We start from the raw sequence: 18,844 nt of genomic DNA, 5'->3' as shown, positions 1-18,844 counted from the left end.
GAGGGCCCGAGAGCGGGAGAGCTGAGCTGAGCGAGATCGGAGGGGGATAAAGGAGGGCCCGAGAGCGGGAGAGCTGAGCTGAGCGAGATCGGAGGGGGATAAAGGAGGGCCCGAGAGCGGGAGTGCTGAGCTGAGCGAGATCGGAGGGGGATAAAGGAGGGCCCGAGAGCGGGAGAGCTGAGCTGAGCTGAGCGAGATCGGAGGGGGATAAAGGAGGGCCCGAGAGCGGGAGAGCTGAGCTGAGCTGAGCGAGATCGGAGGGGGATAAAGGAGGGCCCGAGAGCGGGAGAGCTGAGCTGAGCGAGATCGGAGGGGGATAAAGGAGGGCCCGAGAGCGGGAGAGCTGAGCTGAGCGAGATCGGAGGGGGATAAAGGAGGGCCCGAGAGTGGGAGAGCTGAGCTGAGCGAGATCGGAGGGGGATAAAGGAGGGGCCCGAGAGTGGGAGAGCTGAGCTGAGCGAGATCGGAGGGGGATAAAGGAGGGCCCGAGAGTGGGAGAGCTGAGCTGAGCGAGATCGGAGGGGGATAAAGGAGGGCCCGAGAGCGGGAGAGCTGAGCTGAGCGAGATCGGAGGGGGATAAAGGAGGGCCCGAGAGCGGGAGAGCTGAGCTGAGCGAGATCGGAGGGGGATAAAGGAGGGCCCGAGAGCGGGAGAGCTGAGCTGAGCGAGATCGGAGGGGGATAAAGGAGGGCCCGAGAGCGGGAGAGCTGAGCTGAGCGAGATCGGAGGGGGATAAAGGAGGGCCCGAGAGCGGGAGAGCTGAGCTGAGCGAGATCGGAGGGGGATAAAGGAGGGCCCGAGAGCGGGAGAGCTGAGCTGAGCTGAGCGAGATCGGAGGGGGATAAAGGAGGGCCCGAGAGCGGGAGAGCTGAGCTGAGCGAGATCGGAGGGGGATAAAGGAGGGCCCGAGAGCGGGAGAGCTGAGCTGAGCTGAGCGAGATCGGAGGGGGATAAAGGAGGGCCCGAGAGCGGGAGAGCTGAGCTGAGCGAGATCGGAGGGGGATAAAGGAGGGCCCGAGAGCGGGAGAGCTGAGCTGAGCGAGATCGGAGGGGGATAAAGGAGGGCCCGAGAGCGGGAGAGCTGAGCTGAGCGAGATCGGAGGGGGATAAAGGAGGGCCCGAGAGCGGGAGAGCTGAGCTAAGAGAGATCGGAGGCGGATAAAGGAGGGCCCGAGAGCGGGAGAGCTGAGCTAAGAGAGATCGGAGGCGGATAAAGGAGGGCCCGAGAGCGGGAGAGCTGAGCTGAGCGAGATCGGAGGGGGATAAAGGAGGGCCCGAGAGCGGGAGAGCTGAGCTGAGCGAGATCGGAGGGGGATAAAGGAGGGCCCGAGAGCGGGAGAGCTGAGCTGAGCGAGATCGGAGGGGGATAAAGGAGGGCCCGAGAGCGGGAGAGCTGAGCTGAGCGAGATCGGAGGGGGATAAAGGAGGGCCCGAGAGCGGGAGAGCTGAGCTGAGCGAGATCGGAGGGGGATAAAGGAGGGCCCGAGAGCGGGAGAGCTGAGCTGAGCGAGATCGGAGGGGGATAAAGGAGGGCCCGAGAGCGGGAGAGCTGAGCTGAGCGAGATCGGAGGGGGATAAAGGAGGGCCCGAGAGTGGGAGAGCTGAGCTGAGCGAGATCGGAGGGGGATAAAGGAGGGCCCGAGAGTGGGAGAGCTGAGCTGAGCGAGATCGGAGGCGGATAAACTGGGACCAGCGGCGGAGTTCCAGAGGTGACGTCACCAGTGAAAAAGGGACGCGGCGCAGGGGAGGCAGCTGATTGGTGAGTAGGTTCAGTGAATCAAGGTCCCTGTGAGGAGGGCAAGCAAGTTGACTAGGAGGAGGATCGAGCTACTGCAGCTGCTGGAGGCACGAAGTCGCAGCCAACAGGTAAGTGATTGGCTGGTGACTGGTAAGTAGTTTTTCTTTCCTTTTTTTTTCTCTTGACATTGTAGTTGTTGTCAAGCTAACTTAAGGGTTAAGTCATGGCAGGAGATCCCAGACCCGTGTCTTGTTCCTCTTGTGGGATGTGGGAATTCAGGGATCCTTCCTGTGTCCCTGGTTCCTTCACCTGCGGGAAGTGTGTCCAGCTGCAGCGACTGTTTGACCGCTTGACGGCTCTGGAGCTGCAGATGGACTCACTTTGGAGCATCCGCGATGCTGAGGAAGTCGTGGATAGCACGTTCAGTGAGTTGGTCACACCACAGATAAAAATTACTGAGGGAGATAGTGAATGGGTGACCAACAGACAGAGGAAGAGTAGGAAGGCAGTGCAGGGGTCCCCTGCGGTCATCTCCCTCCAAAACAGGTATACCGTTTTGGATACTGTTGGAGGAGATGACTCACCAGGGGAAGGTGACAGCGGCCAGGTTCATGGCACCGTGGCTGGCTCTGCTGCACAGGAGGGCAGGAAAAAGAGTGGCAGAGCTATAGTGATAGAGGACTCGATTGTAAGGGGAATAGACAGGCGTTTCTGCGGACTCAACCGAGACTCCAGGATGGTATGTTGCCTCCCTGGTGCAAGGGTCAGGGATGTCTCGGAGCGGCTGCAGGACATTCTGGAGGGGGAGAGTGAACAGCCAGTTGTCGTGGTGCATATAGGTACCAACGATATAGGTAAAAAACGGGATGAGGTTCTACAAGCTGAATTTAGGGAGTTAGGAGTTAAACTAAAAAGTAGGACCTCAAAGGTAGTAATCTCAGGATTGCTACCAGTGCCACAGGCTAGTCAGAGTAGGAATGACAGGATAGCTAGGATGAATACGTGGCTTGAGAGATGGTGCAAGAGGGAGGGATTCAAATTCCTGGGCCATTGGAACCGGTTCTGGGGGAGGTGGGACCAGTACAAATTGGACGGTCTGTATCTGGGCGGGACTGGAACCAATGTCCTAGGGGGAGTGTTTGCTAGTGCTGTTGGGGAGGGTTTAAACTAATGTGACAGGGGGGATGGGAACCGATGCAGGAAGTCAGTGGAAAGTAAAGTGGTGACAGAAACAAAAGGCAGTAAGGGAGAGTGTACAAAACATGACCGGACAGATGGTCTGAGAAAGCAGGGCAAAGACCAAGGGAAGTCTAGATTAAACTGCATTTATTTCAATGCAAGGAGTCTAATGGGCAAGGCAGATGAACTCAGGGCATGGATGGGTACATGGGACTGGGATGTTATAGCTATTACTGAAACATGGCTAAGGGAGGGGCAGGACTGGCAGCTCAATGTTCCAGGGTACAGATGCTATAGGAAAGATAGAGCAGGAGGTAAGAGAGGAGGGGGAGTTGCGTTCTTGATTAGGGAGAACATCACGGCAGTAGTGAGAGGGAATATATCCGAGGGTTCGCCCACTGAGTCTATATGGGTAGAACTGAAAAATAAGAAGGGAGAGATCACTTTGATAGGATTGTACTACAGACCCCCAAATAGTCAACGGGAAATTGAGGAGCAAATATGTAAGGAGATTACAGACAGCTGCAAGAAAAATAGGGTGGTAATAGTAGGGGACTTTAACTTTCCCAACATTGACTGGGACAGCCATAGCATTAGGGGCCCCTAGCAGAGATATCTGAATCATCGACAGCTACAGGTGAGGTGCCTGAAGATTGGAGGGTAGAAAATGTTGTGCCTTTGTTTAAGAAGGGCGGCAGGGAAAAGCCTGGGAACTACAGACCGGTGAGCCTGACATCTGTAGAGGGTAAGTTGTTAGAGGGTATTCTGAGAGACAGGATCTACAGGCATTTGGAGAGGCAGGGACTGATTAGGAACAGTCAGCATGGTTTTGTGAGAGGAAAATCATGTCTCACGAATTTGATTGAGTTTTTTGAAGGGGTAACCAAGAAGATAGATGAGGGCTGTGCAGTAGACGTGGTCTACATGGACTTCAGCAAAGCCTTTGACAAGGTACCGCATGGTAGGTTGTTATATAAGGTTAAATCTCATGGGATCCAAGGTGAGGTAGCCAATTGGAGACAAAATTGGATTGACGACAGAAGACAGAGGGTGGTTGTAGAGGGTTGTTTTTCAAACTGGAGGCCTGTGTCCAGCGGTGTGCCTCAGGGATCGGTGCTGGGTCCGCTGTTATTTGTTATTTATATTAATGATTTGGATGAGAATTTAGGAGGCATGGTTAGTAAGTTTGCAGATGACACCAAGATTGGTGGCATTGTGGACAGTGAAGAAGGTTATCGAGGATTGCAACGGGATCTTGCTAAATTGGGCCAGTGGGCCGATGAATGGCAGATGGAGTTTAATTTAGATAAATGTGAGGTGATGCATTTTGGTAGATCGAATCGGGCCAGGACCTACTCCATTAATGGTAGGGCGTTGGGGAGTTATAGAACAAAGAGATCTCGGAGTACAGGTTCATAGCTCCTTGAAAGTGGAGTCACAGGTGGATAGGGTGGTGAAGAAGGCATTCGGCATGCTTGGTTTCATTGGTCAGAACATTGAATACAGGAGTTGGGATGTCTTGTTGAAGTTGTACAAGACATTAGTAAGGCCACACTTGGAATACTGTGTACAGTTCTGGTCACCCTATTATAGAGAGGATATTATTAAACTAGAAAGAGTGCAGAAAAGATTTACTGGGATGCTGCCGAGACTTGATGGTTTGACTTATAGGGAGAGGTTGGATAGACTGAGACTTTTTTCCCTGGAGAGTAGGAGGTTAAGGGGTGATCTTATAGAAGTCTATAAAATAATGAGGGGCATAGATAAGGTAGATAGTCAAAATCTTTTCCCAAATGTCGGGCAGTCTATAACGAGGGGGCATAGATTTAAAGTGAGAGGGGAGAGATACAAAAGGGTCCAGAGGGGCAATTTTTTCACTCAAAGGGTGGTGAGTGTCTGGAACGAGCTGCCAGAGGCAGTGGTGGAGGCGGGTACAATTTTGTCTTTTAAAAAGCATTTGGACAGTTACATGGGTAAGATGGGTATAGAGGGATTATGGGCCAAGTGCAGGCAATTGGGACTAGCTTAGTGGTATAAACTGGGCGACATGGACATGTTGGGCCGAAGGGCCTGTTTCCATGTTGTAAACTTCTATGATTCTAAGACCATGGACCAAATGCTGGAAAGTGGGATTAGGCTGGTAGCAGTTTTTCGACCGGCGCGTACAAGATGGGCCAAATGGTCTCGTTCTGTGCCGTAAATTTTCTATGTTTCTATAAGATACTAAATGTAGAAAAGTAGTAAAGACCAGATTGCTGTATTCGTATATCAGAGAGGTACTGCAAACCAATGATCTTGATAGCCAGATATACATTATTGAAATTGAAGTGGATGAAACAGGCTTTTTCAATGGAATGGTCATTAGAGGCCATCATGCGACAACACAATTCACTTCCACTTCGAATATTTAAAATTTACTTCTCTAACTTTCCAAAAATAAAGGTACATTGAAGAGGGATAATTTTATTCAACATGATCATTTTTACAAAGCATTACTTCGAATTACAATGAGGGCAAACCTTGCTGAAGTACAGTTTGTAAGGATCTTAGTTTTCAGTTCAAGATAATTCTCTCATAAATTTTCAGATTGAAAAATGATTCCTAATTTATTAAACCAATCTTCACCAAGAGGCAGAAATTTTCTAAAATCTTCTAATTGGAATCTCAAGTTTTAGTTCTGTGCACCTCTTAGGGGAAAGAGTCCGAACAACATAATGAAAATAAATATGCAATTCCCCAGAACCAATCAAGATTGGACAAGATCTCAATGAATAAAAAATGCCAGAATTACAATGAAAATAAAGCCAACTCAGTGGTGGCTGTTATCAACAGAAATTCTCTCACACCCAAAAGGACTGGTCTCCTCAGTGCACAGCTCAGTGATATAAAATTATGATCTCTCCTGATGGGCAGATCATTGATAAGTTATACTTGCAAAACATGAAAAAGGGAAGAACTTTCCAAACAAAGGATATTTGATGAAATAGTATTTTCAATGTAAGGAGGAAATTAATCCCATGCTTCATAATTAGGTATAGATTGAATAAGAAGAACACTTTAAGTGCTAAGTTATAAATGTTTAAACTATATATAAATGACCTGAGTGAGGAAGGAAAATGGCAGTTGAAAGCAGTTTGAAAAAAAGAGTTTCAGTGATTTGATTGGCTGTTGTTGGTTCCCAATCGTTAGGAGTGGAAAAAAAATTGTGATTTGATATGAGTGGATTTTTTTTTTTCTTTTTTTTCTTTTCTCTTTTTTTTTTCTTTTTGTGTTTTAGGCCCCCCTTTTATAAGGGGGGGGTGTAGGGTGTGCTTAAATACTAAAAACCAAATAAAACGAAACCAGGTATCAAATTAAAATTTTATTTTCCTCGTTCAGGATGCACCGCGTGCTCCATCTCCAGGGCCACCCGGGCGCGGAGCATTCCACGGAAGAGAGGCAGACAGTCCGAGCGACCGCCCCCACGGGCCGCACGCAACCTGGACCTGCGGATGGCCACCTTGGACAGGCCCAGGAGCAGGCCCACGAGGATGTCCACCGACCTGCCCGCCCCCCTCCTCACCGGGCGGCCAAAGATCAGGAGCGTGGGACTGAAGTGCAGCCAGAACCTGAGGAGCAGCCCCTCCAAATAATCAAACAGGGGCTGCAGTCTCCCACACCCAGTGAACAAATGAAACATGGACTCATCCAGGCCGCAGAAATTGCAGGCGGCCTGGGAGTCCGTAAAATGGCGTAAACGCCTGTTGCACGCGACTGCTCCGTGCAACACTCTCCACCCCAGATCCCCGATGGAACACGGGAGGATCCCCGAGTAGAGAGCCCCCCACTGGGGACCCCCGTCTCCGCCGGACGGCAGGATGGTACGCCAGGGCGTGTCCGGGCGAGAGACGAGGGCAAGGAAGTGGAGAGTGTGCAGGAGCAGCCCATACAGGAAATCCCTCCGCGCGGAGTGAAACGGCACGGAGGGAATTTCCGAGAGACGGCTCAAGTTGTCAGGCGCAGCCCTCCGAGGGAGGTTTCGGGGCCTAGCACCGATGAGGAATTCCGTCCGAACGGGGGTCAGATCGGACGGGATGGCTCCGCACGCTTGAGCCGCCTCCACACCCCGAGTGGAGTCAGGGCCGAGCGCCGATTTCAACGCCCGGATGGCGGCGGCCGCGTCCCCGGCACGCCACGAGGACATCCGTGCGGCAAGCGCCCACGGCTCCAACCAACCCGACCCTCCGCCATCCAGGACGTCCCTGACTCTGGTTACCCGACTGGCCACGGCCATCTGCTCCGTCAGCCGCGAGCGGCCGAAGCCGACATCGCGGAGGAACGGATTCCCGAGCAGCGGCTCCTGCAGGACGGCCGCTATCCCCGACGGGCGAGAGCACCGGCTGGAGGAAACCATGTTCCAGACCCTGAGCAGATCCTGGTAAAAGACAGCCAGCTCCCGTAAAGACGTGCGGCCGCCCAGCAGCGAGACGAACAGGAGCTGCGTGTCGTAGTTCAGGCCATGCACCTGGCGGAAAAAGTACGTCGCCAGTGCACACCATCTAAGAGGACGCTCAACGTACAGGTATCGCTGCAGCGACCGAAGGCGGAAAGTTGCCATCTGGGTGCGGACGCACACCAGCCCCTGACCGCCCTCCCTAAATGGGAGACTCAGGACCGCGGCAGCGACCCAGTGCATCCCTTTGGCCCAGAAGAAGTCAACAAACTTCTTCTGAATCTTGGCGACAAACTCAGGTGGGGGGGGTCAAAGTGACCAACCGGTACCACAACATGGCGGCCACCAGCTGGTTTATGACCAGCACACGACCCCTGTAGGATAACACTCGGAGCAGTCCTGTCCAGCGCGCCAGGCGAGCGGCGACTTTGGCCTCCAGCTCTTCCCAGTTCGCCAGCCAGGCTTCCTCGGCAGGGCTAAGGTAGACTCCCAGGTACCGGAGGTGCGTGGTACTCCAAGCGAAAGGCCTGAGCTCCTCCGGCAGGGAGCTGAACCGCAATTTCAACATCGCAGACACATCTGCTGGGCACGTGGCCTCCCCATGACAGAGAGGTTGGCAACGGGTAGATATGAGTGGATTTGTGATGCTTGCTCGTTGCTAATTAGTAGCTTTCCCTGCCTAGCTAATAAATGGAAAGTGGCTTTTCATTGGCTTGCCAATCAATATCAGTAATCTGACAGACTATGGTAATGTGAAGCCCCTTTTGAATCCCAAGATGTGTTCCATTTCCACTTATCATTCTCCAACCTTCCCACTGCTGTCCAAAAAGCAGCTCTCCAGCTGAAGCTCCTGGAACTGTAGTTGCAGGAAACGCATTTGTACTTTGTGTTGACTCCATGCAGCTTGACAGCAAATGGCCCAACAAAACTTTCGGTAGGGCAGGGAGGAGAAGCAAAAGTGCAGAATTGGTGACCATGTTTGTGCACTAAAATAATCAGGGAGGGGAAAGGAAAAGAAAAGAAATGAGAATGAACTTAGAAGCCCAGGAAAGAAAAGAACCTGAATGAGCCCATTCACATGGCAAATTACAGCCAAGGCTTCTGGCAGATGACCAGGGCGAGGGGGGAGTGAGACATTTAAAAAAAGGTAAGTTTAATTTCAATGATTTTATTTTTTAAACATTATTTTGCATATTAGAAATTTCAATTACTGAGAAAAAAATGACAGCTGAAAGGATTTGGATATTTGTGGAGCAATTTTATTGATTCGCTTGGCTAGCTTACTTTCTAACAAATTTTATATAGGAGTGAATCCAAATGAGTAAACATCAGTAGGAAGAGATTTTCTGGAGGAGGTGTCAATTTTATATTAGCCAATTATGTGCAAAGAAGTTTGGATACATTTATAAAATTAACTGATTACTGTAGCATAGGATGTGTGACAAAATCATGCATGATATGTTTTTATTACAATAGTCGAGTGGATTTCCTGTGGTGATGTTCACAGTGAGTTCCAGGATACACTTACATAATATTAGGGGTGTTGTGCCATGTAATGCACAACATATTAACAGGGCCACTGATTTCAGTGATTCAGCGACTGAATAAGTGAAATTCTGTTTTATTGTATGGGATTTTAGGATTCGTAATCAATATTTTGAGGATTGAATTCCATGACTGGCCGTTTTTCTGTGAACACTACACATTCTTATATGTTCCATTACCTGTGTATTTAATGTTTTCCTCTTACCTCTTTCAAAATGCTGGATGATAGGCAACATGTAGCAGACTGAAAGTAGGTATGTGGGGTTTAATTACAGCAATACAATTCCACCTAGGTGATAAAGCTTGATGAATGTTCTTACCTCATCTGCAATCATGCATCTAAAAAAAAGAACAAAAAAACAATAACAAGTGAAAGGCCAACGCAGGGAACAACTGTGTAAATGTTCACAGATCTCATTTTAGCACTGAATTTTGATTTGGTTGTCTTAAATAATCTTATTTTTCCTAATCAACATTAAAAACATCTAATTTTAGACCAAGTCGTATTAAGTCAGTCAGAATACATGTATCCATTTTCTCATGTAGCAAAAACACCACATATGTAAAGCAATGCAGACAGACATACTGCATTAGACCTGATTGACTTGAGCAAAAGCAACAGAAGCGTCCGCGTGATACAAACTAGAACGTGATTGTGTGAAATACCAATTTCTGCAACTATGCCTGCTTTATATATTCAGGCTACACTGAATTATTAGAAATATGTAGTTCAAGCATAAAAAAATGTAAGGGCCGCAGTTGTTAATTGCTATTAGCATAATTTTACTAAAGGAATCAGGAATTTGGCCAGGAAATTTTATGATTTCTCCAATCTCAGGAATTACTCAGTTAGTGAAAAAATATTGGTTTACAATTTTTCTTTTAATGCTGAACATCTGCAATGCTTTAACCAATCATTCTAAACTTAGCAGAAGCTCAAAATGCAACAAAATACCGTTACTAAAATAGCAGACCTAGCTGTACTGAATGCTGGAAAGGAAACAGAGAGGTGAGTAAAAGCTTGGTCCATGAGACAGGTTTTGATGAGATTTTCAACAAAAGATGAAAGAGTGGAGAAGTTTAGGAATAGAGTTCCAAAGGATCAGAGTATTCCCGAGGGATACAGGACTGGGGGAACTGCAGGGAAAAAGTGGAACGAGGGCATGGAAGGATTTACAGACGAGGACCAGGATTTTAAATTTCATGTTTTGGGACCTGGAGCCTGTGAAGGTCATCAAAGACAGAAGCAATGGACCAGTAAGCATCCAGGTGGGATGCATGAGGTTACATGTAGCAGTTTTGGGCAAGTTGGAGTTTGTGGGATGGCGGATGTGAGGCCAGCAAGGAGAGCACTGCAGTCACTGAGTATGTAGGCAATAAAGATAAGTACAAGGATTTCAGAAGGAGAAGGGCTGAGATAGATCCAGAGATGGGCATTGTTGCAAGATGGAAACAAGCAGTTTTGATGAAGGATAGGATGTGGAGTTTAAAGCTCAGCTCAGGATCAAACAGGATACCAATATTACACATGGCCTGGTTCAACCTGAGAAAGTGGCCAGGAAGTGACAAGGGAATAGAGTTTGTAGAGGGAGCAGAATATTTTTTTTAAATTATTCGTTCATGGGATGTGGGCGTCACTGGCAAGGCCGGCATTTATTGCCCATCCCTAATTGCCCTTGAGAAGGTGGTAGTGAGCCGCCTTCTTGAACCGCTGCAGTCCATGTGTTGAAGGTTCTCCCACAGTGCTGTTAGGAAGGGAATTCCAGGATTTTGACCCAGCGACGATGAAGGAACGCCGATATATTTCCCAAGTCGGGATGGTGTGTGACTTGGAGGGGAACGTGCAGGTGGTGTTCCCACGTGCCTGCTGCTCTTATCCTTCTAGGTGGTAGAGGTTGTGGGTTTGGGAGGTGCTGTCGAAGAAGCCTTGGCGAGTTGCTGCAGTGCATCCTGTGGGTGGTATACACTGCAGCCACTGTGCGCCGGTGGTGAAGGGAATGAATGTTTAGGGTGGTGGATGGGGTGTCAATCAAGCGGGCTGCTTTGTCCTGGATGGTGTCAAGCTTCTTGAGTGTTGCTGGAGCTGCATGCATCCAGGTAAGTGGAGAGTATTCCATCACACTCCTGACTTGTGCCTTGTAGATGGTGGAAAAGCTTTGGGGAGTCAGGAGGTGAGTCACTCGCCGCAGAATACCCAGCCTCTGACCTGCTCTTGTAGCCACAGTATTTATGTGGCTGGTCCGGTTAAGTTTCTTGTCAATGGTGATCCCTAGCATGTTGTTGGGGGGAATTCGGCGACGGTAATGCCGTTGAATGTCATGGGGAGATGGTTAGACTCTCTCTCTTGTTGAAGATTGTCACTGCCTGGCACTTATCTGGCACGAATGTTCCTTGCCATTATCAGCCCAAGCCTGGATGTTGTCCAGGTCTTGCTGCATGCGGGCACGGACTGCCTCATTATCTGAGGGGTTGCAACTGGAACTGAACACTGTACAATCATCAGCAAACATGCCTACTTCTGATCTTATGATGAAGGGAAGGTCTCTGATGAAGATAATTGGGCCTAGGACCCTGCCCTGAGGAATTCCTGCAGCGATGTCCTGAGGCTGAGATCATCGGCCTCCAACAACCACTACCATCTTCCTTTGTGCAAGGTATGACTCCAGCCACTGGAGAGTTTTACCCGATTCCCATTGACTTCAATTTTACTAGGGCTCCTTGATGCCACACTCGGTCAAATGCTGCCTTGATGTCAAGGGCAGTCACTCTCACCTTGCCTCTGGAATTCAGCTCTTTTGTCCATGTTTGGACCAAGGCCGTAATGCGGTCTGGAGCAGAGTGGTCCTGGCTGAACCCAAACTGAGCATCAGCGAGCAGGTTATTGGTGAGGAAATGCCGCTTGATAGCACTGTCGACGACACCTTCCATTGATTTTCTAATGATTAAGAGTAGACTGATGGGGCGGTAATTGGCTGGATTGGATTTGTCCTGCTATTTGTGGACAGGACGTACCTGGGCAACTTTCCACTTTGTTGGGTAGATGCCAGTGTTGTAGCTAGAAACAAAGAAAGGTTACAGCACAGAGGGAGGCCTTTCGGCCCATCGTGTCCGTGCTGGCTCTATGCAAGAGCAATCCAGTTAGTCCCACTCCCCCACTCTGCAATTTTTTTTTCTTTTCAAGTAATTATTCAGTTCCCTTTTGAAAGCCACAACTGAATTGTCTCCACCACCCCCTAGGGAGTATTCCAGATCCTATCCATTCGCTTTGTAAAAAAAAGTTTTCCCCTCATGTCACCTTTGGTTCTTTTGTCAATCACCGTATGTCCTCTGGTTCTTGACCCTTCTGCCAATGGGAACAGTTTCTCTCTGTCTGGACCCTTCATGATTTTGAATACATCTATCAAATCTCCTCTCATCCTTCTCTGTTCCAAGGAGAACAACCCCAGCTTCTCCAGTCTATCCATGTAACTAAAGTCCCTCATCCCTGGAATCATTCTAGTAAATCTTTTCTGCACCCTCTCTAAGGCCTTCGCATCCTTCCTAAAGTGCAGTGCCCAGAACTGGACACAATACTCCAGCTGTGGCGAAACCAGTGTTTTATAAAGGTTCATTATGACTTCCTTGCTCTATGCCTCTATTTATAAATGATGTGGAGATGCCGGTGATGGACTGGGGTTAACAATTGTAAACAATTTTACAACACCAAGTTCAGTAACAATTTTACAACACCAAGTTCAGCCACCGACCTTCGGGTAAGCGTACTCCAAGGCGGCCTTCGAGACACACGACAACGCAAAATCGTCGAGCAGAAATTAATAGCCAAGTTCTGCACCCATGAGGACAGCCTCAACCGGGATCTTGGGTTCATGTCACACTACACGTAACCCCACCAGCGAACAAATGTTATCTGTTTTTAATATAACGGGTCATTGACTGTCTTCCTTATCTCTCTCTCTCTCTCTCTCTCTCTTTTTTTGGGGGGTTGTATATTCAGTGGCCTTTTAGATGACACCTTTCTGTCTGCTCACTGTGATTGCCTTGGCAACGGGCACTAATCACCAGGCTTTGTTCTGTGATCTTAAAATGCAAAGGATTCGAAATTGTCTTTTCCACACCGCCTGAGGAAGGGGAAAGCCCCCGAAAGCTTGTGGGATTAAAAATAAAATCGTTGGACTATAACTTGGTGTTGTAAAATCTATTTATAAAGCCCAGGATCCTGTATGCTTTTTTAACCGCTTTCTCAACCTGCCCTGCCACTTTCAACGATTTGTGTACATATACCCCCAGATCTCTCTGTTCCTGTACCACTTTTAGAATTGTGCCCTTTAGTTTATATTGCTTCTCCCCATTCTTCCTACTGAAATGTATCACCTCGCATTATTCTGCGTTAAATTTCATCTACCCCGCGTCCGCCCATACCACCACTCTGTCTATATCCTCTTGAAGTCTATCACTATCCTCCTCACTGTTCACTACACTTCCACGCTTTGTGTTACCTGCAGATTTTGAAATTGTGCCCTGGTACACCCAAGTCCAAGACATTAATATATATCAAGGAAAGCAGTGGTCCCAGCACTGACCCCAGGGGAGCACCACTGTACACCTCCCTCCAGTTCGTAAAACAACCTTTCATCACTACTCTGTTTCCTGTCTCTTAGCCAATTCTGTATCCATGTTGCTACTGCCCCCTTTATTCCATGGGTTGCAACCTTGATGACAAGCCCACTTTATCAAACGCCTTTTAAAGGTCCATATACACCACCTCATCTACCCTCTCTGTTACCTCATCAAAAAAACTATGAAGTTAGTTAAACCCGACTTGCCTTTCACAAATCCGTGCTGGCTTTCCCTAATCAATCCACACTTGTCCAAGTGACTCTTAATTCTGTCCTAGATTATCATTTTTAAAAGTTTCCCCACCACCGAGGTTAAACTGACTGGCCTATAGTTGCTGGGTTTATCCTTACATCCTTTTTTGAACAAGGGTGTAACATTTGCAATTCTCCAGTCCTCTGGCACCACCCCCATATCTACGGATGTTTGGAAGATTACGGCCAGCACCTCCACAATTTCCACCCTTACTTCCCTCAGCAACCCAGGATGCATCCCATGTGGACTGAGTGACTTATCTACTTTAAGTACAGCTAGCCTTTCTAGTTCCTCTATCAATTTTTAGCCCACCCATTATCTCAGCTATATCTTCCTTTACTGAGCCTCTGGCAGCATCTTCTTCCTTAGTAAAGACAGATGCAAAGTACTAATTTAGTACTTCGGCCATGCCCTCTGCCACCATGAGCAGATCTCCTTTATAGTCCCTAATCGGCCCCACCCCTCCTCTTACTACCCGTTTATTGTTTACATGCCTATAGAAGAATTTTGGATTCCCTTTTATGTTGGCCACCAGTCTATTCTCATACTCTCTCTTTGCCCCTCTTATTTCCTTTCTCCCTTCCCCTCTGAACTTTCTATATTCTGCCTGGTGCTCACTTGTGTTATCAACCTGACATTTGTCATACGCCCCTTTTTTCTACTTCATCTTACTCTCTATCTCTTGTCATCCAGGGAGCTCTAGCTTTAGTTGCCCTACCTTTCTGCCTCGGGGGAATGTACCTAGACTGTCCCCGAACCATCTTTTCTTTAAAGGCTGCCCACCGTTCAATTACAGTTTTACCTGCCAATCTTTGATTCCAATTTACCCGGGCCAGATCTGTTCTCATCCCATTAAAATTGGCCCTCCTCCAATTGAGTATTTTTACTTTAGAGTTGTTAGTGTCCTTTTCCATAGCTATTCTAAACCTTATGATACTATGATCGTTGCTCCCTAAATGCTCCCCCGCTGACATTTGCTCCACTTGGCCCACCTCATTCCCTAGAACCAAGTCCTGCAATGCCTCCTTCCTTGTTGGGCTGGAAACGTACTGGTGAAGAAAGTTATCCTGAACACATTTCAAAAATTCCTCCCCCTCTTTGCCCCTTTATTATTATTATTATTGTTATCCCAGTCTATTAGAATAGTTGAAATACCCAGTTATCATTACTCTATAGCTTTTGCACCTCTCTGTAATTTCCCTGCAAATTTGCTCCTCTATATCCTTCCCATTAATTGGTGGCCTATAGAATGCACCCAGTAGTGTAATGGCACCTCTTATTTCTTAAGTCTAACCAAATAGATTCTGTCCTTGTACCCTTCAGGACATCCCCGCTCTCCAGTACTGCAATATTTTCCTTAATCAATACTGCCACCCTCCACTTTCTTTCCTGAACAACTTGTATCCAGGGATATTTAGTATCCAATCCTGCCCTTTTTAGAGCCAGGTCTCAGTTATCGCCACGACATCGTATTCCCATGTGGCTATTTGCACCTGCAGCTCACCAACCTTGTTTACCACGCTTCGTGCATTTACACACATGCATTGCAAACTAGTCCTAGAATTTCTTGTACTCTCTCTTAGTCTGATCCCACCCAATACTGTTCTATTACTTGCTCTAGTGCTATCTTTCTCTCCCGATCCTTTTGTGCCCCTTGTTTCTCCTTTCCATTGCTACATCCTGGTGCCCATCTCCCTGCCAAATTAGTTTAAACTCCACCCCTGTCCACAGCACTAGGACATTGGTCCCAGCTCCGTTGAGGTGCAACCTGTCTGGCCTGTACAGGTCCCACCTTCCCCAGAACTGGTGCCAATGTCCCAGGAATCTAAAGCCCTCCCTCCTGCACCATCTCTCCAGCCACTCATTCATCTGCTCTATCCTCCTATATCTATACTCGCTAGCACGTAGCACCAGGAATAATCAAATGCTGAATAAAGGACCATTGTCACAGTAACACACGTCATTCGTGATTTCGGCCAAGACGTTTTCGGTGCTGCAAGAAGCCAGACTGGAGGGATTTGAACAGGGAATTTCGGGACAGATGGGCATGGTGGTGGGAACATTCAAGGACTGGAGAAGAAAAGGAGGTTGGAGATGGAATGGTATTTAGAGGCGATGGATTTTTTTTTTCTTGAGGGGTTGACCGCAGCAGTTTCGAAGAGGAGAGTGACAGAGCCAGGGGTTAGGGTACCACTGTCTATGTCAGCCACCATATATAGGAAATATATCAGCTGGGAAAAAGAATTGAATGGTTAGGAGTTGAAATGAGGTGAGGATTGAGGGAGCAGGGGGTGGGTTGCGTGGACAAAATGAGCTTTGAGAAACTGGAAGGGAAGAAGTTAGGCAAGAAACTGCAAAGAAATGGAAGTCATAGGGTGGTTGGGCAAGAAGAAGGGGTGGAAGCAGCAAAAGCAGTTGCACAGATGGTCTCGATCTTGGAGATGAAGAGGTCCACGAACTCCTCACATTTTGGTGTTTGAGATGAAGGAAGAGGAGTTTAAGGAGGCAGTTGGTCATGGAAAAACATTGTTCTTGCCCTCCAGCATGATCCTCGAGTAACAGGTTGTTATTGGCTGAGGAGAGCGAGACACAGTCATGCTTCATATGGTCAAGCCAGATTTGGCAATTGATGACTAGGTCAGTCACGAGCCAGATGTGTTCAAGTTTGTGCCCCTCTGACTTGAGGGAGCTGTAATGGGTGAGTGACGGAGGTAAAGACTGCTATTGATTTTCTGGGAACAAAGATGTTAAGTACAATGACAAAGAAGTGATTAAATGTAAGGAATCTTACAACACCAGGTTATAGTCCAACAGTTTTATTTGAAAATCACAAGCTTTCGGAGGCTTTCTCCTTCGTCCGAAAGCTTGTGATTTTCAAATAAAACTGCTGGACTATAACCTGGTGTTGTAAGATTCCTTACATTTGTCCACCCCAGTCCATCACTGGCATCTCCACATCACGAAGAAGTGATTAAGCAGACCAACAGCAGCAGAGATGTCGTGGCAGGCGAAGGGAATTGGAAATTTGAGACTGCTGGGGGACAAATTTCTCCATGGGCAAATGGTGAGAATAGTAAGATTAAAGGGGACATGGAAGGTGCATGGTAAAGGAGATAAGGTTTTTGCTCAGAGATTGTCTTGTCAATGATCAAGACCTCAAGTGCACAACGGCTATGAGATAATAAGTTGAAAAGGGTCCCAAAGCTTATGGGTGGAGGAGTTTATATGGTGGAAGAGAAAGACATGTTTCTTGATGAGAATTTTTACATTTAGAAGAGTGTAAAAATAAAAAAGGCAGCATTCTAAATCTAACTGCATGCTTAAATAATGCCAATATTTTTCTATGAAAATGGACAATAACTGTTTTCTTGGTTCAAAGAATTTTCCGTATCCTCTTGTCAATTTGCAAACACAATTACAAATGTGGGCACCATATTTAGTACCAGTCTGATTTTTTTTTGTGGTCAATTCCATTTTTAATATGTACTAAAAATGGCTTATGTGCTCAGTAATTGCTAAATAGTAGGCCTAATATAATTTTGAATTCTATTCAGATTACGGGGAAAGGGGAGTGGGACTAGCTGAATTGCTCTTGCATAGAGCCGGCGTGGACTTGATGGACCGAATGGCCTCCTTCCATGCCGTAATCTTTTTACAATGCTATAAATGCCTGCATATTTGTTTGTTAAAAAGCCCAAGTATTTATGTCTACTTGGGTGTTGCAGTGTGTGAATCCCAGCAAACTACAAAGGAACTGGGCTGCAACATACAAGAGTATTGAGAATTTATTTTTTAAAAATAGTCTCCGAAGCAGGACTGCCTTTCCAAAAAAAATGACCTTTTTTGCAGCAGGGCCTGAAACAGCAGGTGAGTTGGAGAAGACATAAGGCCAGCAAGACCACTAGGGAGATGGTGATTCAGCTCGAGGACACAAAAGTCAAGCGCTAGTGTCATCACTGGCAGTAGAGCTGGGCAATGGGAAAAGAGGCACTAGAATACCATGATGGGCAGCAGATGTAACTGCAGCGTGGCAAGTTTATAGAGGCAAAACTTTAAAAATCTGGACGTAGGAAATTGTAGCGATTTAAAAAGCAGGAAGTCAAGCGGCACAGAGAGTGCATGCAGATTTAAGATTTTTAATATAGACAAACTGTATAGATATTCTTTCAATCCATAGTCCGTATGGCTTTCAGACAATTCAAAGAATTAAACACTGGATAATTTACATCACGTTTAAGATTGTAGGATGAGAGAGGCTACCTACCAAAGCCATCAAGCATAAAACGGCATTGCAAGAACTTTCCTGGCACTTCAATAGAATAGAAATCCTTTTTTTTTGTTTGAAGTGCAAGATTAGTTAGCATCCAATCAACTCTGGTTTCATTAAATAACTTTATTTTGTTTTTAATCATTTCCACAAAATGGAAGCAAATGGTAACAGAAATACTGTCAAAATACCGTTAGTCTTTAGTAGACCAACACAAAGAGAGTAATTTTATTCCCAACTCATCACTTGTGCTGAAGCAGTAGTCTGCTGCAAAAATGGGTTACCATAGCAACCAAAGCATTCAATAAAAGTCTTCACAGTAGTCTGAGAATTACGAGGCTCAAACAAGGATATATTTCCAGTTAAGGTCGTGAGTGTTATTTTACACAGCATGTTCCATTGAGAACATGTACTGAATGTACTGTACTTGAAGCTTGACTACAGTACTAGCTGCCAAGCAAAATTCCAATTAATATTTTGAATATTACTAGTTAGCATTCCAATCACCGTTACAATTTTAATTGCAAGTTTACAATGAGTGTCTCTGAATCCCAGTTTTATCATCCTGGTCATTGGTCCTAGACTTATTTTGATTTTACTTATGGAAAAAGAACAATATTCTCAGAAGTTACAACCAGCAGCAAAAAAAAATATTATTGATGAAAGTAATAATATTTGAATCCTTTGGATTTAGGTTTATATTAAATCTGTACATTTCACAGTAGGATATAGTTCACTATTTATATAGATGGAGGGAATGTCAATTTAAGGGAAGGAAAAACCCACTGAGCTGATAAAAAAAATTGGAATATT

The 18,844-nt window shown here is 46.8% G+C and overlaps 1 protein-coding gene across 8 annotated transcripts in view; it reads right to left on the bottom strand.

Moving 5' to 3' along the window:
* The window catches only part of zranb3 (zinc finger, RAN-binding domain containing 3), a 128,593-nt gene that overhangs the window by 95,735 nt on the left and 14,014 nt on the right, over positions 1 to 18,844 (bottom strand). For all 8 annotated transcript variants that reach the window (XM_067987225.1, XM_067987224.1, XM_067987222.1 and 5 more), the window contains one exon: positions 9,216 to 9,234. In XM_067987225.1, the coding sequence (XP_067843326.1) occupies positions 9,216 to 9,234 (19 nt within the window). The remainder of the gene's footprint in view (positions 1 to 9,215; positions 9,235 to 18,844) is intronic.

The sequence above is a fragment of the Heptranchias perlo genome, chromosome 7 (assembly GCF_035084215.1).
Source record: "Heptranchias perlo isolate sHepPer1 chromosome 7, sHepPer1.hap1, whole genome shotgun sequence".
Classification (NCBI taxonomy): Eukaryota; Metazoa; Chordata; class Chondrichthyes; order Hexanchiformes; family Hexanchidae; genus Heptranchias; species Heptranchias perlo.
Note: the sequence above shows the minus strand (reverse complement) of the source record. Positions and strands in the feature narration are given on the sequence as shown.